This window comes from Ictalurus furcatus, chromosome 9 (genome assembly GCF_023375685.1).
Source record: "Ictalurus furcatus strain D&B chromosome 9, Billie_1.0, whole genome shotgun sequence".
Taxonomy (NCBI): Eukaryota; Metazoa; Chordata; class Actinopteri; order Siluriformes; family Ictaluridae; genus Ictalurus; species Ictalurus furcatus.
In genome coordinates, this window is record NC_071263.1 from 25,038,470 (window position 1) to 25,061,970 (window position 23,501).

The 23,501-nt window shown below is 40.8% G+C and overlaps 2 protein-coding genes across 7 annotated transcripts in view; both read right to left on the reverse strand.

The window, feature by feature from the left end:
* Window positions 1-947: 947 nt before the first annotated feature.
* Window positions 948-5,682, reverse strand: LOC128612493 (TMF-regulated nuclear protein 1-like). Its single transcript, XM_053632756.1, has one exon. The coding sequence runs from the start codon at window positions 4,303-4,305 to the stop codon at window positions 3,793-3,795; it is 513 nt and encodes a 170-aa protein (XP_053488731.1). The 5' UTR covers window positions 4,306-5,682; the 3' UTR covers window positions 948-3,792.
* Window positions 5,683-13,890: 8,208 nt separating this feature from the next.
* The window catches only part of rps6ka1 (ribosomal protein S6 kinase a, polypeptide 1), a 94,117-nt gene continuing 84,506 nt past the window's right edge, over window positions 13,891-23,501 (reverse strand). For 5 of the 6 annotated variants that reach the window (XM_053632749.1, XM_053632750.1, XM_053632751.1 and 2 more), the window contains 12 exons: window positions 22,124-22,212; window positions 21,646-21,710; window positions 20,946-21,048; window positions 20,576-20,706; window positions 20,022-20,147; window positions 19,804-19,893; window positions 18,866-19,024; window positions 18,406-18,567; window positions 16,896-16,972; window positions 16,666-16,783; window positions 15,164-15,301; window positions 13,891-14,771 (listed from right to left, as the gene is read on the reverse strand). In XM_053632749.1, the coding sequence (XP_053488724.1) occupies window positions 14,649-14,771; window positions 15,164-15,301; window positions 16,666-16,783; window positions 16,896-16,972; window positions 18,406-18,567; window positions 18,866-19,024; window positions 19,804-19,893; window positions 20,022-20,147; window positions 20,576-20,706; window positions 20,946-21,048; window positions 21,646-21,710; window positions 22,124-22,212 (1,381 nt within the window). In that variant the 3' untranslated portion in view covers window positions 13,891-14,648. The other variant, XM_053632752.1, reaches the window with a different exon arrangement.

Here is a 23,501-nt window from a genome sequence, read left to right on the forward strand (position 1 = left end):
ATATACAAACTATACAGACTGAGTAAGGTATTGGATGAATAACTGGCATTATACAAATGTAGATGCAGATACAGAGATACAGTGGTGGGGAAATATTTGAGTCCCTGTGCTCAGTATACTGTAGGAGTTAATAAAGAAGTTGAAGAATGCTAAGTTTCTGAGTGAGTTTTTGTTCTGTGGGTTTATTTTTTTGAGACTTAAAAAAAGTAACACAAATGTCCTCGAAGAAATGATGCAGTCTTTTATGCACAAAATGGACCAGGTTTGGTGATTTTAACATCCGTACACTGTCATAAAAATAGCTATTATTGATACATTTTTGTTTGCTAAAATATAAACTATATAAATGTCCCCTCAAAAGTCCAAATATTTACCATACATTCATCTTAAAGGTGCACTACATTCACTCTTCCAAGTACTAATAGTACAAAATATGTACCCCTGAGGGGAGAAGCCTGGTGACAAGTGTTTGTACCCTGGATTTGTACAGTTTACTGTATCTTTTCTGTGTGTGTACATGTACAACCATGTGAAATTATGCTACTTTGGGCTCTTTTTTTTTAGTATACTGTATGTTGAGTAATAATGCATAGAAATGAATAGTCTCAAGTCTGTTAGTCAAAAAGCTATTGATCAAAAATAGCCAAAATATTGCATTTTCCCACACCACTGTAGACTCCATAATAGGCTATTACCATAGTATGCGGTTCATAAATTTATTGAGCAGCTTGTGTCTGTGAGCTGAGCGGCTTTTGTTTGTTTTTTTGTTTTGTTTTTACTGTCTATGCTTCAAGTTTGTTTGAAAGCTGAGATCATATTTTACAGGAATGTTAAGAAAATGTTATTTTGGTATGTAGTTGTACACTATATGGCCAAATGTTTGTAGACACCTGACCATCAAACCCACATGTACAGGTTGAATATCCTATTCCAGATTTATTCCCCCTTTTGCTGTTATAATGACCTCCACTCTTCTGGGAAGGCTTTCCACTAGATTTTGGAGCATGGCTGTTGGGATTTGCCCATTTAGCCACAAGAGCATTAGAGAGATCAGGCAGTGATGTTGGGTGAGGAGGTCTGGGGTTCAGTCGGTGTTCCAGTTCATCCCAAAGGTGTTCAGTTGGGTTGAGGTCAGGGCTCTGTGCAGGACTTCCACTCCAAACATGGCAAGCCATGTCTTCATGGACCTCACACGGGTATTGTCATGCTGGAACAAGTTTGGGCCTCTTAGTTCCAGTGAAGGGAAATTGTAATACTACAGTACACAAAGACACCTAGACAACTGTGTGCTTCCAAGATATGTGGGAAGGCCCACATGTGGGTGTGATAGTCAGGTGTCTACAAACCTTTGGCCATATAGTGTATATTACAGAGATGTGTACAGTACATATTTTAAACCTCTACAAATGATGGAGATTCATGTTTTGTTACAATTATGGAGTAGCAGGAAGTGGATTATTAACCTATTTTATCATATACTTGCACATAACTGGGGAAATGTTGGCATTAATATTTTTTCAGGTGATAAGTAGCCCTTTGTTGAAAAATTAACCAGTATGAGAAAGTTGAGCAAACATACTGTAGAAAGGGCTTTAAAGCGCTGAGCACAACGATGGGGAGAAAAGCCCTTATAAATTCCATACACAGCTGTCCAAGTCCAAAATCATGTCCAGTGCCAAATGAGTATTGTTATTAATATTTGTGATTAAGCAGTATTCAAACAGTTTGTGTGTTTGTTAAAATGGAGTAATATTTTAAAAAGTATATGTGGATATAATTAATTGGATGTAATGGTGTTTTACTGTACGTATAATACATCTAACGTGTCTAAAACCACCAGTATTTGAGTATAATTGATCTAAAATCCAACATGGCGCTGAGCCTCAGCACTTCAACAATCAACCCGAGTGACGTAGGTTCAGCGCTGCAGCAACGCGGGCTCGGCACTGCGCATGCGTGACAGCGCAGAGACAGCGGAGGCGGGGTCAAGGGTGCGCGCGTGCCCTACGTTGCGCGAGTTTGAAGCCGAAGGTTCTGGAAATCCTGTCAGCTGCTCGCTGCTTCCCGACTTGCTTATAATGCTAGTGTTCTTATAACGATATAACGTTATTTTAATTTAAATACTTTCACAATCCCGAAAACGGAATACTTCGTAATGTTCTTGTGTGTACTAACCCAGTTCATGCAAACGTGAGGGGGAAAAAATACACTCGGAGCATCCTTCTGGATAAAAACTACAGTCAAATGAATGGTTTACATCTTTTCTCCATCGAGTGCAAAATAAAATTCTTGCATCTCTAACGAAATTGTGCGTTCGTGCTTAATATTAAGCGTTTTTACTAATCAAAGTACACAAATGAGACTCTCATGGAGGAGTATAGATCATCTCAAAATGTAAAGACCTCATAAATCCAACTCCAATAAACAAACTCTCTCTCTCTCTCTCTCTCACACACACACACACACACTCACTCACACACACACACACACACACTCGCGCTCTCTCTCTCTCTCTCTCTCTCTCACACACACACACACACACAGAATCTTCCTATCCTAACCTGCACTTGCCAAGAATAGAAATCCCTGGTGACTTTCTCTTGAGCCTCATAAACAGTTTTTTTTTCGCCTCACAAGTACACAAGGAAAAATGTGCACACAGACAGAAAGAGATCACATTCTGACCATGTACAGGACTGGGCTCTAACAACTTTCTGATGTTGATCATAATGAAAGACAATGCTCAGAAGACAACAGATAGAGTTAGAAATGCAGCGTTGGTGCTTAGAGTGACTTCATATCGACCCTGTTGAACCGGCCGACGTATACGTACACCCAAAAATGCACCCGGAAACCACCACATCGGTTATGATCTTTTGCACCTGTGTTTTCATCTTATACCTGAACGTTTAAATACTAAACATGCCCTTACGGACATTAAAAAAAAAAAAAAAAAAAAAAAAACACCACCACATGATATATGAACTTTACATAGGTCCTTGTGTCATTAACTAAAAGTAGAACCTTCTAGAAACCCAGCCTAAGATAAAGCAGCAACATGAAAGACTATTAGTCGATGTTAATCTAGAGGTTCTGTTGGTATTACCATACATTCTGAAGCAAACAGAAAGTAGAAGAGTTTCTCGCCAGCAGAGACTTAACAGGAGGCCACGAGTGAGGTGACGATAGCTCATTCCCCTGTGACCAAGCTCTGAACCCAAGAGAGAAGAGCAGCATCCATAACAACCACCACAAACGCAGGTCTAACATCAACTCTACACCATTCGAGGACTTTACATCCATAATAACCGCCACAAATAATGCAATATGTGACTTGAAGACGCAGGTCTGACGTCAACCCTACACCATTCGAGGCTGTAGGCAAATTGTTTCTCATAGAAAAAGAGAGTTTTGAGAGCTCTCCGTCTCTTAATGTCACATAATGTGAAGTTTCACAGCACCTCTGAGTCTCTCTCTCTGTTCAAGATCAAAGACGTACTTAAAAAAAAAACAACACACACACAGTCTGCTATCTTCACACATCCACAACACAAAGAGAGTGAAGCATCTCCCATACATACAGTACACAAGATCTCTGAGCAGTAGTGTGGTGTCTCACACGGCAGCGAAGATTACACAAGTCTCACATAAAAGCAGCAGGACTCATGAGTGTTCTCATCTCTGTCCTCAGAACAGATATCACGTGAAGAACAAAACTTAAAAAAATGTTTAGGGCTTTCGGAAATAATTTCCCTTATATGAGACCCGAGAGAAAGTTCTTCTCATCCGCTGCTATTTGAGTTTGACGGGCCATGGCAGACACGTCCTGAGACCCAGCATGGACGAGAAGATGATGGTGGGCCGATACCGTTTGAAGCGCAGCCCCTTCTTCAGCCGCTTAGAGTTTTCGGAAACGTAAAGTTCACTCTGCTGAGCAGTGGCCGCCACTCGCGCAACCAGCTCACCGTGCTCAGCCGCTTCACGTTCCGAGCGAACGAACATCTCACGCAGCTCTTCCAAGCGGCGCTCCATTTCCTGGATGACACGCCGCCGTTCCTCGACTTCCAGCAGGCGGCGTCGAGCCGCCTCAAACTCCATGCTTGAGCTTGGGGTCACCAGTTTGGAGGACGGTGCTGTGGCGGGGGCAGACGGCGTCTCAGAACCAGGCTGGGCGCGACGGAAGTCACCCATAGAGATGGATCTCCGGGTTGGCGGTGGAACCAGGGCAGATGAGGAAGAAGAAGATGGTGGAGCTGTACAGGATGGAGTGCCATCAGCACTCTCGTCCTCCTGCTGCTGCTTCATTTTGCGTCAGAGGTGTTGATTATTTGCTCGGTACCAAAGGTAGAGAAGCCTCTGAGGTTGTTTTCACCTCTGCAAAGATGGAGAGAAGTGAGTGACTGTCAGATAGAGAGAGAGAGAGAGAGAGAGAGAGATGAGGAGTGGTGTGATGTTAGCAGAGAGATGCTCCATTCATTAATAACAGCAGCAGAGCTGCTTCCCTGCACTGAAGCAGCCAGCTCTGATGCCATTGGATGCAGCCGATGAGGCATCTGCTCCTGATTGGGCAGTAGCATTACCTCTCCCTCCTCCATCCACTCTCTGTTCTTGTCCAAACGGTTTCCATTCTCTCCATCCGTCTTACTTTCCCATCGTAAAACCTCCTACCTCAGAGACTGCCTGGGTTTATTTGCCTTTTCTCAAGAGGTTGTGCTCCAAATTTCCTTTTCCTTTCAACCATCTTTTCTTTGCCCTTAGCAACACTGTCTCCATATCATCATCATCAGCATCACAGCCCCGTATTAATCATCCTCTCTCGTCTCTCCGTCATCCTTCTCAGCGTGGGTCAGAAATAGCCGAGCATGTGCTGGACCACTTTCAAACGTAACATTTGGTGATGTGGCTTGACTCTCTTGTTGCTAAGCAACAGACTCTGGCACTGATAAATGATGGAGCAAGAGGCAGAAGCACAATAATAGTGACTCACACTGTATGAAAAATAAACAGCATGGTAACTGCACAGCTCATATCAGTTTTTGGCGTACTGCTTTAAAGGTCACATTTTCAAAAGGATGATTTTAAATGGCATATTACACTGCACCTGGAGTGCAGATATGAAATTAATTGGATTAATTGGAAATTGGAAATTTTCAAAAAGTTTTTAACAATCAATCAGTCTGATAAACAGGATTATTCGTCTCTTACATCGGTGATACAGTCATTTCTAGATCGAGATTTCTCTGAAAGCCTCCTGATCTACTATGGAGGTGAACGTAAAGTGAAACCATTTCAATGTTTTTGTTAGCTGCCATCCTCTCCTGTCCTCATTACCCTCCCCTTAAAACACTCAACCTGTTACAACACCTAAACAGAGCATAGCACTTTTCAATTCTCAAATCTGATGGGTCAGAAGGCTGTAACTAAGTTTTCTGACATGGGAAAGTCTTCAGGACATAGGACCTATCACAATGAGGTTTCTCAGTTACATGACAAGCTACAAGTTCTTATTATCTTCAACAGACTAAAAAGAGAGGCCGGTTAGGAACAACTGCTTATAGTGGCTAACGTAGGTACGTTAAATGTAACTTTAAGTAAAAATTAAATAAAATATATAACGGGTAATACTTTAATTAATAAAAAAAATCGAATTGTTGGTTATTAGAGGAATAGAACTCTTATAGGTGAAAAAAAAACCCTTTCTAACCTAACTGGTAGTGCTTGCTCAGTTTGTCTGTCCCATTTCCTGTAAGAGAGGAAAGAGAAGATGAACGCCATCTTACTTACTATTTTCCTCCTTGTCTTATCCAGTGTGACAGAGCTAATGAACTAACAACAGGCAAATGGAGAAAGTAAACCGATAAAAAATCCATAAATGTGTCAGCTTTAATTTAGTACTTTCCAGGATAATGCCTGTACAACTACTGTCTGCACCCTGATCATGTTTCAGTTAAAAGGAAGACCACAGAAGCTTCTTCCCATAAACGATAACGATCAATACTGTCTAGACACAGGAAGTTTGAGAGACGCTCTACAGCTCTGTAGAGTTTATGTGGTTCATGCGCTTCTGACACACAATGCCAATAATGTTAGGAATGATGATATGGCCTTCGTGTTATTCGACACTGAGGTTTAGTTTGTGAACACTTTGGCCTTGGCACAGAAAAGCAGGTTAAGTGTTTGGTGATGGAAATCTTCGGGATAAATAAAGATTAAAGTGGTGGCTCATGCTGATTGCAGCATCTTCCCCAATCCAGCACGTTTCGGTTTCCCTGATATAACTCTGGGTGTTTTTGTTCTGTTATTTGTTTAAGAATCAGGAAAGCCCCATTATTAGCATTGAGATTGCATTGAACACATGAGACAATGTGTTATTTCATCATAAATTAGAAGAGCCAATCAGGTTTCAATATGCAAATATAGGCCATGCAATATATACTCAGCAAAAAAAAAAGAAACGTCCTCTCACATTCAGCTGGTTTTTATTTCCAGCAAATTTCTTAACGTGTGTAAATATTTGCATTAACATTCAACAACTGAGACATAAACTGAACAAGTTTCACAGACATTTGACGAACAGAAATGAAGTAATGAGTCCCTGAACAAAGGGGGGGGGGACGTTCTCGATCACGTCTGGGGGGGACACATGCTTACATGTAATTTTCCACTGCAAGGATGTTCAGCTGTCCTTCCTGTCTCCCTGTAGCGCTGTCTTAGGCGTCTTACATTACAGACATTGCAGTTTATTGCTCTGGACACATCTGCAGTCCTCATGCCTCCCTGCAGCAGGACTATGGCATGTTCACGCAGGTGAGCAGGAACCCTAGACATCTTTCTTCTGGTGTTTTTCAGAGTCAGTAGAAAGGTCTCTTTAGTGTCCTAACTTACTGTAACTGTGACCGTAATTGCCCACTGCCTGTAAACTGTTTGTGTCTTAAGGACTGTTCCAAAGATGCATGTGCAATAATTGTTTATGGTTCATTGAACAAGCACGAAAAACATCGTTTAAACCCTTTCCAATAAAGATCTGTAAAGCTTATTTGAAGTTTACAAAATTATATTTAAAATACAGTCTCCTGAAAAAGGGATGTTTCTTTTTTTTTGCTGAGTATAGTTTCACCAGAGCAATAGGGAGGCACCTGATTGGGGCTTTTTAAAAAAATATGTATTCATAAAATCTGAATATTTTTATGGAGATAAATGTGTAGACACTTCTGTGCCTTTGCTGTTGTCTGGTGCACACATCCACCCATTTTCCATACCCATTATCCTACTGTACACAGGGTCATGGGGGAACTCTGAGCACAAGGCGAGAGACATCCTGGACAGGGTACCAACCCATCACAGGGCACAATCGCACATACACTCTCAGACTACAGACAATTTGGAAATGCCATTCAGCCTACAACACATGTCTTTGGACTGAGGGAGGAAACCAGAGTACCTGGGGAAAAGCCCTGAAGCACGAGGAGAACAAGCAAACTCCGCCCACCTAGAGCAGAGGCGGGATTTGAACCCCAACCCCGGATGAGCGAGGCAAATGTGCTAACCGTCTTTCTGGTGTACGTTACATACAGTGTTCCTGGGATAGGCTCCAGATTAACCATGACCCTGAGCAGGATAAAGGCAGGGTAAGGCAACAGTAAGGCAATTTGAAAGTCAGTCTGTTTAGACCAGTAGATAGGAAGCTGAAAAATAATTGAGCAGCTGGTAAAGATGGGTTTGTGTTTTGGCAGCTGGTCAGACCAACCTGGATTTTATATATATATGTATGTATGTATGTATGTGTATATATATATATATATATATATATATATATATATGTATGTATGTATGTATGTGTATATATATATATATATATATATATATATATATATATATATATATATATATATATATATATATGCAGAAACCACATTTTAATAGTAGCACATCACAATCAACACTATATTTTCTTTTCTTTTGAATGAACTCGAGCTGTAAGTAGAAAAGTTCAGGATTATTCCTAGTTTAGAGTGAGTGGGTTTTTTGGCCTTAACTTCAGCAGGGTTCACTGACGCATCCCACGTTTACCTTGAATTAGATTGTGAAGGACTGGCAGTGCGCGCACACACACACACACACAGCCCACACATTATCTACTTTACACACACATATCTTAATACACCCACACACTCGACACTCACAACCTCAAAAACACCCACACCCTTGTCAGAATGGATGATGCAGCTCCACATCTACCTCAGCAGCAGAGCTGCCAAGAGTGAAGTGAAACTAACCACTACCAGCAAAAATGTACCTCTCTCACACCCCTCGCCTTTTCCACTTCAATAATGAGCTTTTTCTGTCAGGGGGAGTTTCATGTGCACGCGATCAAACCGCATGCTGAAGAAAAAGTGAAGTGTAGTGTTCAGATGTCTCTGTGTACATCACCGTAGTGAGCTTGAAATTTTGTTTTTTAAATGCCATGGATGAGCTGTACATGTTGGCACCTCTGCAGAACAAATTAACACACTGGATTAAAACAAAAACACACACACACAAAAAAAAAACTTAAGGAAATTCAAGGGATACTTCAAGTGTCCTTTGTGCATCCCTGTGTGTGTGTGGTGCAGGTTTAAACAATTAGAAAAAGGACAACATGGTTTCCTCGCAGTTCACCTGTTTGTGAAACCCAACTGCCAGCTTAAAGGATGCTCCATTACTTTATTAATGCATGTGACATATTATATAAGAGGTTCTGGGTGTGGAGACCATGTGAAGGCTAAGAGAACAAATGTGTACACGTGGTGAAGTTTTAGCACTTTAATGGATGATCGGTGTAAATTATTTATGATGTTTAAAGATCTTGTGTTTTCCATTTAGTACTGCTCTTCAGCAGCTGCATAAAGATACTCACACATTTCCCGGAAGACAAAATAATAATTTACACCGATCATTCTGTTCAAAAGTTTACACCCCCCGGCTCTTAATGTATCGTGTTGCCTTCTTGAGCATCACTGAATGTTTGCATCTTTAGTAATAGTCGTGTATGAGTCCATCAGTGTGTCCTCAGTGTGAAAAGATGGATCTCAACATCATGTAGTCGCTGTTGGAAAGGGCTCAAATATGTAGAAGGTGCTGGAAAAGTAAAGAATGTGCAGGACCTGAAGAACAGTGTGCAGTTTAACCGCTCAGGACAAACAAGGGACTCATGAACAACGATCACAAAACATAAAAACAGTCGTTGATCATCCAGGTAACGACACGGGATTAAGAATCAAGCGTGTGTAAACTTTTGAACTGGTTCATTTGTGTAAATTCAGTTTTTATTGTGTCTTGTGGACTATATGTAATCATCTGTTATGTGAAAAAGCTTATTCAGGGCAGAACTAAACGCAATTTTTATGATCCCTCTTATTATTAATGTAAAATATATATTTTTGCAGATTCTGCAAGGCAGCTGTAGCTAACATGGTTTTAGACAGCTTGCAGACTGACTTTTTCTTGAAGTGTTTGTAAAATTGTCTACTTACCCGTTTGTGGGATTCAAAACGAAACAAACATTCCCACACTCTTTGTTCGTGTCGATTGTGGGGGTATTTTAGTTATAATGAAAACTGCTGAGTCAGTCATCGCTTAAGTAATGAAAATCACAGTCATGCAGCACTGATGATGAACCGCAAATACATTCTGCTCAATAAAAACCCTCTCCAAACTGCTGTGAGCATTTCAGTCACTGCTACAGAGCACAGCAACCTTAATTCCTCAATATCGACAGCAACTGGATGATCCAGAGGTCCTAGAATAATAATAAAAAAAACAGAAAAGAAATAAAATAATAATAATAATAATAATAATAATAATAATATCACTGACATTGCGTACTACACAAAAACAAAGAATGAATGCTCACATCAAATACAGAGTTTTATTTTTGAGAGGTTTAACAAATGACAGGCATGGATACACTGTGCTACATAAAACACCGTGTCAATCAATACTCTAATTAAATGGAACCTAAAATACAGACCCTGTCATAAATATAGACTACACAGACAATTCCTGTATCAAATCAGTACGACTGTCTGTCATGGCGTTATTTCATGACCTCGCACACGTACATGAGCATCATCATTTCGTCGCACCAGGGTTCAACCCAACCTTTGCTCTTATCTTATTGTAGGAATCCGGGACAAGGTCTGTGCTGCGTGACTCCAGCTGGCCATATTGAGCGCGTGAGGTTAATTCAGTCCATCCTCTGTGAGCTGAGTCAGATGAGTTAGTACAGGGAAAGCACTAAAATGTGCAGTGATGCTGGAAAGCTGTTTTAGCTGATGCTCTCTCTTTAGGTCAGGTTTGTTAGAGTTAAAGGGATACACAGCATTGCATTCCGGATTTAACCTCCCCCACTTTGGTGTTGTAATAAGCTGCACTAATTTGAGTTCAACAAGAGACCTTAGATAAGGAGTATTCAACCAAAATTGATAAAAAGGTCCAATTATATATAGTTCCGTGCTTAGAAACATCTGGATAAGCAACTAACATGGCTAAACGGTGATTAGCTGATGGCAGTAAACAAGACGACGTGAAGCGCTGATGTTTTGTTTCGGCACTTCGTCATGAATCCATTCTGGAAAGAGCCACAGGGACCCTGAACAGATGAGTTTATGTTGTTAAATAAACTGAAAATTCTATGAAAGGCTAAGTTCAAAGTACAAAGTCAAAATGACAAATATGTGGTTCATTTTTAGAAAACAGTCGCTATGGACAATGTATATATATATTTTTTTAAATACTCAGTTAATAATCCAGGTCTGGACCACAGTCTGCCAGTTCGAATTCATTATGAGAATTTCCAGTTTTCGTAATTCTCATCCATCCCATTATGCACCTGCAGCAGATAAACATGTTTCAAATGCTAGAGCTTTCCTTTAAAGTGTACCAGAGCTAAATAAGCACACTATTTTAAACTCTTTTTAGGATGTAAGCAGAAATAGCACAGACTCGCCCCATCGTAAGAAGATCGCAAGTTCAAAATCCTCACAGCGCCACAGGCGCCCATGTCCGGGAGCCGAAGGAGCAAAAATTGCCATGCACTCTCTCTCCTGTCAATCACTAGCCAAATCAAGGATGTCTATGAGATCACACATGCGGAAGAGTGCAGATAGCGAGTATGTTACACTGCCCTGTGATGCAGCATGAGCAGCAGTTTGGAAAGGTGCCGTTGGATGGTTTCATGCGTCTCAGAGGAAGCACGTTAGCCTTCACCCTCCCCGAATCGAATGATCCGAGAGAGCTGGCTGGTTAAAGGGAACTGGCAGGGGTGAAAATGTGGAAAATAGGCATTTTCGAGGAATTTAATTAATTAATTTATTTTTTAAAGACCTGATTTTTGTTTTTTGTTTTTTCCAAAAATGAATCATGAAGAGATCACAAAGAACCAAATCCTCATGTATAACTGCAAACGTCACAGTAATCCAATAAGGAGATAACAAACAAACAGAGTACAGAATCAACACAGTGCACAATCGCCAAAAATTACACTTCTCTGATGACACTGTGCATCACTTTTTGGGTTTGAGGTCTTTTTTTCAGAATTCCCTTAGCCACTTGATCTCGGCTCTGAGGAATTCATCGTAAATGTGAATAAACAAACAGTTTGGTTTGTTTAAAAGTGATGGCACGTACGGCTGAGAGTTCAAATCCTGAGTCCGCCAATGAGCAAAACCCTAGGGCGCGATTTTATTTTATACAAAATCAGTTTAGAAAAAAGCGGCAAATGAGTACAAACAGGAATAAATGTCAAATTGTGCTGATAATGAGAAGTCATATCCTGTGCTATAATATCTGTGTATTTTCTCTTCCTTTGGGTTTGTCTCATGAAGGGCTGAGCGGCTGTATTTTATCTTCTTGGCTTTTTTGTAGTTAAGTACAACACTAAAACGAAAGATAGAGCAGGTTACATGTGATGAGGCTTCACGTACGGTGGAGCAGATTATACCACGCGGCTCCGTGTACAAGTTTGAGCCACAGAAATGCAACAGAAGCAGAAACGGTGAAAGTGGAGGGCAGAAAAACTGAGTTTAATAGAAATGCATCAGGAACTGAATAGACCTGACTCTGGTTCTTCAGAGAACAAGAACATACACTCTAGAAGACTGTCATCCCAACAACACGAGCACACGCATACAAACACACACAGAAAGCACCGTACACCCCCCCCGGGATCAGTGTTACAAACCATTTGAGCAGCCCACATCAAATAAATACCCATCCTTCCTAAAGTATAGAAAGAGACTTTTTTTTTTTTAAAGCATTTTTTCTTTTTCTTTACAGAAGACATGAAGAAAGCAAGTGCCACTTTAGGTCAAATCTCTGAAGCAAACAGGAGGAAAGAAGTTTTCGACCAAACTTCCTTGGTCTAGAAACCAAATCGCTTCTGAACACAGGAAAATATATATAATATACTTTAACAACATGTACAGTACAAAGACGCGTCACATAATTACTCTGCCCTAAAACACCATCAGCTGTCACACACTGCTCTACCACACACCGCCCTTTCAGTTAAGTATAATGACCACAGAGTTGTTAAGGAGTGATTCAATGTCTACACCTAATCGAGTCTTTGGCTAGCGATCGATTGGATCAGTTGAGTCATTCAGTGATGAGCGATTCAATATGAAAAGCAAAGCGATGTTTGTAAGAGGCTCATAAGGGAATCATTTAGGAGTGAATCACTGGATCAGTTGAGTCATTTAGTGATATGCGATTCAATATGAAAAGCAAAGCGATATCTGTAAGAGGCTCATAAGGGAATCATTTAGGAGTGAATCACTGGATCAGTTGAGTCATTTAGTGATATGCGATTCAATATGAAAAGCAAAGCGATATCTGTAAGAGGCTCATAAGGGAATCATTTAGGAGTGAATCATTGGATCAGTTGAGTCATTTAATAATAAGCGATTCAATATGAAAAGCAAAGCGATATTTATAAGAGGCTCTTAAGGGAATCATTTAGGAGTGAATCATAACTTAAACCGAACCCATTTTATAGTGATTCATAATTTAAATTTTTCATATTGAGCCATCTGCTAATGATTCAGTACACAACATTTCATTCTGAATCACTCCTAAATGATTCAATATAACTATATATATATATATATATATATATATATAACTATATAACTATATATATATATATATATATATATATATATATATATATATATATATATATATATATATATATATATATTAATATAATGTTTTGGGGGGGGTGCAAATATATGAAATGTGAAAACTCTCCCTCCTGTCTGGCCAAAATGACAGATGAACCTGTGAATCGTTTTGACACCATACCACAAGGCAGATGATGATTTTGAAAATGTCTGTCAAAATCTAGACTATGACAGCATGCATGTCCTTCCTAAAGTCAGTGTCATTTAGCAGAAAACAAGGAGAGATGGGTGGAGTTTCTGTAGCCGCCCCCCCCCCCCCCCCCTATTTGAAATGATCAGAGACCTGAATACAAGTTCAGATATTATGTCTGGGAAGGAATCCTCTATATTAAGCGTGTGTGACAGCAAATTACCAATCCATACACTTTCACGACTGGCATCTGAACACAAGAAAAACAGATTATAATATATATTTTAAAAAAAAACAAAAACAAAATCAACACACACAACAACAAATACAAAGGCCTGCAGTCACTTCTCTGGCTCTTACCTTTTTCTCAGTTGTGCTCAGCATGCGTTTATAAAATTATTTTACTTTCCTTTGACGGAATGAACAAAACAACAGAATCATAAGCAACTAACAATGAAAACACAGAAGACAGCAGTCAACATCCAGAAAAATCACGGCATTGAAAAATACAAGACTTTAGCAATGTCACTACAGAGCCTCGGGCCTGGGAGATTTAATTCATCATCATCATCACCATCATCATCCTGTTTTTATACACTTAAAAAAGCAAGGAAACACTGGAACAGCCAGAACCCTGTGCAAAAGTGTGTCACAAAGCAATGTGCAGCATGTGAAGCAACGACACAGCATTTTACACAGCAGCCATGCAAAACTACCCCATGTACCCACAATGCACTTGGTCAGAGTCTCAACTGTCATGCTTTTATATCCATAGCACAAAAAAAAAAAAAGATGCTTAAACATTCCCAGTCTGTGTATAGTCTCTTTGTATTCCAGACTCAGAGTCAGGATCAAACTGATTTAGCCATTTACATTAAACAAAGCAAACAGGAAAAAACCCCACATCGTAGACGAATAAACGGAAACAAACAAAACAGAACAGCAGGACCACAAACAGGCCACCAATATTGACTGCTTCCTAATGGGAGCTTGTAGCTCTATCTGGCACTCTTCCACACACACACACACACACACACACACACACACACACACACACACACACACACACACACCCTTTATGGAACACTGAAACCCTGGTGCTCCAATGTCCATCTGCCAATCACAGCCACTGTCTACTCTGATTGACGGCTTGTCTAAGCTCTGTGAGCCTGCTGATGGCACGTGCGAGGTGAAGAGAGCGTTTTCAGTCCACAGAGCTTCAGAGTGGCTTTCGTACAGTACTGCTTTTGTTCCCTTCAGTGGTGCGCTCCTTCTCCGTCGTGCTCTCTGTGTATCTACAGAGAGGTAGAGGGTAGCTTTTTCACACGTCTCTGGGCGAGAAACGAGGACTCGATAGGTTTGAGTTCGGGGGTCGGCTGGGAACTCTTCAGGGCCGAGTAGGTGGCAGCCATCGCCCCCTGTCACATACAGAGAGAGAGAGAGAGAGAGAGAGAGAGAGAGAGATGTGTAGTGATCAGGTGAAAACCTGTTTGATGATGCTGTGGCCAAACTATGACAATGACATTATTCTGACAAATAATGGAGGTTTCTGGGAAGGCGGAGACTGCAAGAGTTATGGGGGTTAAGCTTCTGTAGTCAGGATGAGAGTTGGAGTATGCAGGTGTCAGGTGAAGGCAGGGATGGATTAGTAAACCCCTCCCTATCTCACCATGAATGAACAACCATTACAAGTATCTATGCTCACACTAAGGCCCCCCCGAGTAGCCAGCTTGGCATGTGTCTAGTAACCTCAGTTAGTAATGGCTGAATGTTTAGGGGTTTAGTGGTGTGTAAGGACTGAAGGATTTACCTTGACGAGCTTGGCATCCTGGTGCTGCAGCTGGCTGTTTGGTAGCTGATCTCTCTGCACAATCCAAGGGTGTTTGAGCACCTGCTTCGCTGTTAGTCTCTGATGAGGGTCCACATGCAGCATCTTAGACACCAGATCCTACACACAGTGTGTGTTTAAAACAGACACGCAGCATCTTAGACACCAGATCCTACACACAGTGTGTGTTTAAAACAGACACGCAGCATCTTAGACACCAGATCCTACACACAGTGTGTGTTTAGAACAGACACGCAGCATCTTAGACACCAGATCCTACACACAGTGTGTGTTTAATACAGACATGCAGCATCTTAGACACCAGATCCTACACATAGTGTGTGTTTAGAACAGACACGCAGCATCTTAGACACCAGATAATACACACCTTAGACTCCAGGTCCTACACATCCTAGACCCCAGATCCTACACATCCTAGACCCCAGATCCTACACATCCTAGACTCCAGATCCTACACATCCTAGACCCCAGATCCTACACATCCTAGACCCCAGATCCTACACATCCTAGACCCCAGATCCTACACATCCTAGACCCCAGATCCTACACATCTTAGACCCCAGATCCTACACATCTTAGACCCCAGATCCTACACATCCTAGACTCCAGATCCTACACATCTTAGACCCCAGATCCTACACATCCTAGACTCCAGATCCTACACATCTTAGACTCCAATCCTACACACCTTAGACACCAGATCCTACACATCCTAGACTCCAGATCCTACACATCTTAGACCCCAGATCCTACACATCCTAGACTCCAGATCCTACACACCTTAGGCCCCAGATCCTACACATGTTAGACCCCAGATCCTACACATGTTAGACCCCAGATCCTACACACCTTAGACACCAGATCCTACACATCCTAGACCCCAGATCCTACACATCCTAGACTCCAGATCCTACACGTTAGACTCCAGATCCTACACATTTGTTTTTAAATGAGACCTTTTAGCCATACTCATGAATCGAAGAGCGCTTTGACTGAATGCACATTGTGATGACCTAAACTGACGCGTCTTGGCCCAAATCTGCAGTAATTTAAAAAAAAAAAAAAAAAAAACGGCAAGCTCCTTCAAATATTGCAGAGTATTCTTGATTTTGCGTTCAATCCTGGAGATACTGACAACCCCCCCCCCCCCCCCCACTGTTGGAGAGACCTGACTGTGCCACTTGAGACAAAAAGTATTGATAGAAACTCTTCTGTTTCCTCATGTCTTATCAACACCTGTGTGCATAAAGGTGCCCCGGACATTCTTTGCCAAACCGCGTGACGTCTACGTTATAGTTATGCAAGCGTTATCCGGTTTAGTTACCCGTGAATGTATTCCGTTGGTTAATTTGTGGCAATATTCTATCTGCGCCATATCTCTGTAAGCGATAAAATAAACTGACCGGGATTTATTATTGTTAACATTCTCCATAACAGATTATCGACCTAGCTCTGTGTGTCACCTTGGCTGCGTCAGACACCGCGTCCCAGTTGCCCCCGGTCAGGGTGAAATGTCCGCTTCCTATCCTACCCAGGATCTCCTCCGGCGTGTCCTCTGGACCATTAGCAAAAGGAGTGAAACTGGAAGTACACAGAGACACACATGAGACAAGCGTCGAATGTTTATTTGCACGTGTCAGGATGGTGATGAGTGAACAGGTGGGTGTGTGTGTGTGTGAAAATGTGTTCTCACCCTGCTATCATGGTGTACAGCAACACTCCCAAACTCCAAATGTCACATGCCTCATCATAACCCTGCCTCTTCAACACCTATATTTACACACACACACACAAAACACACAATGTTATGCAATACTATATTATATATATATATATATATATATATATATATATATATATATATATATATATATATATGTACATACACACACATATTATATATATATATATATATATATATATATATATATATATATATATATATATATATATGCAATTGTTCTAATATGTCACTGCTAGTGTAGTAACAGCTTACACAGGGACTGATTTGATGCACATGCCAGAGAAACTTTTTTTTTTTTTTTTTTAACTTGTTTAATTGGTGACATGGTGAAGTTTTCTGTGAGGAGGCATTTATTTTTGGAAGGAGTCTCCGGTGTCAGCACTTTGCAACAGTCAGAGGTTAAAGCTGCAACTATAGTTTTCTGACAAAATCAAGTGGAATTCGAGGAATTTTTAGAGACCATTCAACTTATTGCCGCTTTAGACAGAGTTCATGTGTATATATATTGTCCTGTTCCGTTTACATTCTTGGTCCTGCACTCATCTCACACTGTTGTGTATTTGCACTTTAATGTACACTACCGGTCAATAGTTTAGACACGCTCATTCTTTATTTTTATTTTTCCACATTTTAGAAGAATAATAAAAGTCATCAAAACTCTGGAGTAACACAAATGGAACTATGGGAATTATGTCGTGATAAAAAAAATCCCAAATAAATCAAAATAATTTCGTATTTTAACACTTGTTATCAGGTTGATATTCTCTTCCTGAGGCACCCAACCGGGCGTTAATGGCTACGCAAACGTCAGGTATCACCTCTTTTGGCGGATCATAAAGGCGGTAGATCCTTCTCTCCGACAGACTCGGATAATGCCTCTTTTATTTTAGCATCTTCAGAGCAGACGGCCTTTCCGCCTAGAATTTCCAGAAATGTATTCTTGGCGTTTTCTCGTCAGATTTCTTGAGGAATTTCTCCGAGATGCTTTTTAAACAGTGTTAAAGGAGTTCACACCGACGCCGGACTCTTATCGGCTGCTTTTCGGAACATTTCACTCCGAGTCGTCCGTTTAAAAAAAAATATTTTCTGTAAATAAAATGTTCGTTTTCTAATGAAAGAAATGAATATGTCGGCACGATTATATTTTTGTCTACAACACCGACTTCGAACATTTAAATCATACACCTTCAGGTCATGAGAAACATTTCAGTCTCCAAACTTTTCACCGGAGGTGTACTAACATACATATCAACTTTCTTTATGTGCAGTTTTTGCATTTCTGCCAATAATTTCCCCAGAAGTGAATAAGTTCGTAGTAAGTACATGATGTCACTGACGCCCTAAATAGTTTAAGGCAGATGTTAACAGAGTAGATTATGACTGAGACAGAATTTCATTGGCTGGCTGACTGCATTTGGGGTAAGGAGGGAATTGGGTACATTCGTGGCCAATGCTTTACCTCAGGAGCGACGAAGTTAGCCGTGTAGCAGGGAGTCATCAGGAGGCCGTTATCTGCACGGAGCTGTTTAGCGAAACCGAAGTCACAGATCCGCAGAGACTCCGGATTTCCAGATTCATCGACGTACAGGATGTTACTGGGCTTCAGGTCTCTGTGTACAACCTACAGAAGATTGCAGTCAGCATTAGACTTACACACACACTTCCAAACTAAAACAATACAGGATTCAGGTCATTATACACATTCTGTCATTTATCTTGATGAAAACAATGGCATTGTGTGTGTGTGTGTGTGTGTGTGTGTGTGTGTGTGTGTGTGTGTGTGTGTGTGTGTGTGTGTGTGAGTTCTTAGGAGCCATTTCTTCTCAGGTCGTTGAGTGTGAACTCTGAAAACAAGTGCTGGAGCGGATACAATTGATGTGTGAATGCGTGTGTGTGTGTGTGTGTGTGCGTGTTCTAACCCCCTGAGAGTGCAGATACTCCACGGTCTTGGTGATGGTGTGCAGCACGGCGCTGGCTTCTCTCTCGGAGAAGAACTTCTGTTTGAGGATCCGATCGAGCAGCTCACCGCCTCGCATCAGCTCCGTCACCAGGAAAACCAGCTTCCCGTTATCATACATCTGCACATGCAAACACACGTGCTCTTCTTCAATTCGCACACACAGCTCTTCCGAATCTCAAACAACGTTAGCAGTTACGTTACATAATTACATCAGCTTTACAGACTCCGAATAGACAAAGTCAACGATGGCATTAGGCTGGCAGCGACAAGAAAGAAAGAAAGAAAGAAAAAAAGAAAGCGCTCTGTGTTTCTTCAGCAGGTTTGTGGTGTTTATTTAGAGAGTTGTTATTTCACACAATGTGGTATATTAATAATTGCTTGCTATTTTGTTTGTTAAAGGCCCGAAAGGCAATTAAAAATGCAGCATTTAGACAGTGGATCAAGTTTAACAGTCAGTCTTTTCTTTAAAATTTCATTCATAATTGTGTTCCAGATGATCTCTATTTTATATTTAAATTGTGCAGAATAAGCATAATACGAACAAGATCAGAATAAGGATAAGAATCATGTCAATATCACCGGTCATGTGATGTGCAGTGTTAAATGCTGAAAATGGCAGCGAGAGGTTCGAGAAAGGGTTTGTTGAAGAAAGGGCATTGACATTAGAGATAATAGAGACTGACTTATATTAAGAATTGTTCCACAACATGACAAATAAATATGGACAGAACTTAGAATGCGTTGTGTCCCCCCCCCTCGAAACCACCCCCTCCCCCCCAAAAAAAAAACTATGGCACGATTGCTGTGGTATAAAGGGAATGCAACGCTATTGGGCAATTTTGTCTTGTGTCTTTCATCATGCTGAAGCTTTATAGGGAAGTGTTTGTTCATACGTACATCTTTCAGCGTGATGATGTTGGGATGTTGGCCGTACCGCAACAGAATCTCGATCTCTTCTGAAGGATCGGTGTTTGTTTTATTGATGACCTTCAGGACAAATCACATTTATTACATGTTAACGTTGATAACTTCCTCGTCAATCATCTACTGACACCCAGGCAGCGGTCTGACTGACCCCTGACCCTGCGATGTGTGTGCGCGTGTCGGGGACGGACCTTGACCGCGTACTCCGTGTTGGTGGCTTTATGGACGCAGCGCTTGCACACGGAGAACGACCCCATGCCGATATCCTCCTTTAGCACGTAGCCATCGTTGAACACCGTGTTCTTACCGTGCAGCTGCTGCTCACACACACACACACACACACAGGGTGATTCATCGATATTATTAAATGTTGCATTACACCAAGCTTGAATTTAGATGTTTCTCTAAAGCACATCAGAAATATTCTCGCATAATTCAGCTGAAAGGGAACACTTTCCTGTACAAATGTCTCCATCTAGTGGAAACTAAAAGTAACTTCATGCTCACAATGTTGTGCGTTTCCTGCTGGTCCACATCTGCTGTTCCAGCCAGTGGTTTATTTATTCTGTACATGTTGTTTATTTTATACCACTGATAGAGAACGAGTTGCTGCCTTGCTTACTTTTCCTTACAATCATGTAGATGATTCGGATGAAACGATAATACAACATGGAAATTCCAAACCAGCAGAAGGAAAGCTAGGAGGCGGGGTTTAGCAGACGATTGACATATACAGAGCACTCACCTGGACCACAGGGTGGGGAGGGGGTTGAGCGGACTCCTCTGTGCCCTCCTCCTCGAGCAGTGCCGTGGCCACGAAACTGAAGCCACGGAAGAGCTGATGAGCTCCGGCGCTCGGGGGAACACCAGGGGAGTCTAACACACACACACACACCCCAACCAATTGTATACATTTAGTACAGAGTACATAGTTAAAAACCTAATACAGTAAGAAATCTTGCTTTCATGGCTTTCCATTCATTTCATTGCTTTCCAAAAAGGACATCTACTTTGAAGATGATAAAATATAAAATTATTTTGATTTATTTTGGGTTTTGTTTTCATCAGTACTGTATATAATGCTTCATTTCTAGGCTTGACCTCTGACCTCTCACCTTTGGGGGTGCGGGAGGTGAACTCTGAGTCGAAGTAGAAGGTGTCGTCAGGTCGAGCCACGGCTGGTTTAAATGGCGGCTTGATCTCCCGACGAAAGAGTTTCTGAAACACACACACACACACACACACACACACACACACACACACACACACAAAACAGAAGACATTAGTATGCTAGTAAACCAGCAGCCTATAAAAGCTGATACACACACAATCTGATCGGTCAGAATGCATAATAACCAGGAAGTACGTTGTTTCATGAACATTTCAACACAGTAAATAAAACTATAAACTGTTAAAAAGGTATGACGTCCTTTATTTACTGAAAAAGTAAAACCACAGTGGTGTAAGAAGAATAAAACACTCAGGATGCTGATTCTTTTTCGTATTACATCCTACCCTGTCCTCTTTAATTCCTCATGCCATGACGCCCAGTCTGTACAAAGCAGGAAGCTATCAGAAGCTTGAATGATTTCTTCACTGCGTTAGCCTCGAAACTTGTGCTCAAAGCTAAAGAAATAAAACGGTCTTGATCGACATCATTTGAGGTTCCGTTGAAATTTGATCGGAAACTCATTCTTTACACGTCGTCATCATCCGAGCGTACGAACTCGTCGACGTTTTTAACAGCGCACGGAGAACGTAAAAAACCGCCTGGTTACAAAATAAAATCAATCAATCAATCAATCAGAATCTTACATTCCAGTCAATGGTTGAGAAGAAGGAGTGACGTTTGATTTCCTCAGCACCGTCTGGCCCAGAGCCTGCAATCAATCAGTAACATGCACAGAAATCAGAAGCAGAAGTTGAATTTCTGATGCATTGTACACACACACACACACACACACACACACACACAACAGCATGGGTGCAGTGTTTGAATCTATGAGAAGTGTGTGTGTACATATCCTGCCATTAGTGAGAACGATCACAATGGTAGCACTGTGTTAAATGTCCTCACAATTACTCGGTTCTCAGAAGAATTACAGCATTTTTACAGCCTTAATTAAAAAATATATATATTTAAAAGTTTCCTTTTGGTTACTGAGGTTAATGTTAGGTTGAGGGTTAGGTGGAGCATAGCATTAATAATTAAGTCAATGGAAGTTACTCACAAGGATAGTAATACAGTGAGTGTGTGAGTGAGTGAGTGAGTGAGTGTGTGTGTGTGTATTACCTAGTCTGTTGGTGGGGTTCCTCTTAAACAGTGCTCTCAGCAGACTCTGAGCTTCTGTGCTTAGAAACTGGGGCATCCCTAACCGTGCCCTGGAGACAGACACCGAGCAGGAGAAAACATAGGAAGAAAGAAAAAGGAAGGAAGAAAGAAACAAATTTAAAATAATGAAACATTCAGCACACACAGTCAGCATGGAAGCAGGGCGAGACTGTATGTACGTATTACTGTGTTACATGAATATAATTTTAACGCTGGTGAAACATTTGAAAACCGTATCTGTGTACATGAAGCTCAATTTTAAGCGTTTGGTCTTTCTTGCCAGAATTGATGTTCCACTAGAGGCAAACAAATCAGACCATAACTCGGAAACAAATGCATCAGGACACCAAGATCCACCCTAATAGTTCCAGCTTCATGAATAACTCAAAAGGTTCCTGGAACTACAGCCCGAGAACTAAAACTGTTCCTGTAAAAGTTTCTGCAATGGAAATGAGGCTCATATTTCAGGGTTTTCCAGCACGCACGCACCTGAACTTGACAAGCTGTCTGTTAAATCAGGGGGGAAAAAAACAGGACTACTGCTTCTATCAGCCAGTGGAAGGACACCATGATCACTTTTAGAGCTGTCGTGTGTGTGTGTGTGTGTGTGTGTGTGTGTATGTATATGTATATGTATATATATATATATATATATATATATATATATATATATGAGCTGCAACAACTAATCTCTAAAATCCATAATAATCAATTATGAAAATCGTTGTCAACGAATCTCATTATCGATTAGTTGGTCTGCACGTGGCACATTTACTCACTACGTTACTTCTGTTCCGAAAACACGCTTTGGAGCGTAAATACTAATGTTGTGTCCCAGATGAAGTACTGTACACTTACACTATGCACAGAGTACTCCACCGTCTAGTGCAGTGTTTCCGAGGACCCCTAGTGGTCAGTGGTGTAATTGTGTAGTGATCAGTGGGTGCGTAGAAAAGTTTTTAAAATGTTTAAATAACAATTTTTTTTTGTTAAATGTACCAAAATATATTGAAATGAGATGCTTTAAAATGAATCAATTTGGTTCTTCGCGTGCATTCATCAGCTGACGATCACTCACTGATGGATTTACTTTAAATGCATTTACAAATGAAATGATAATTTGCAAAAACCTACGAGTGGTAGACAAGTTCAAGTGTCGCAATGATGGATAAAATAAACAAAGGATAATGCAGGGAGTCAAATTCAATGTCACACCTACAACAGAATGTAATTCAACCTGGCATTTGTACCAATCCCTGGGGAAAGACAAATACTAATTTATATATATATATATATATATATATATATATATATATATATATATATATATATATATATA

Coding starts and splice junctions, on each gene's coding strand:
- LOC128612493 (XM_053632756.1), bottom strand. CDS start 4,305: ATGAAGCAGCAGCAGGAGGACGAGAGTGCTGATGGCACTCCATCCTGT.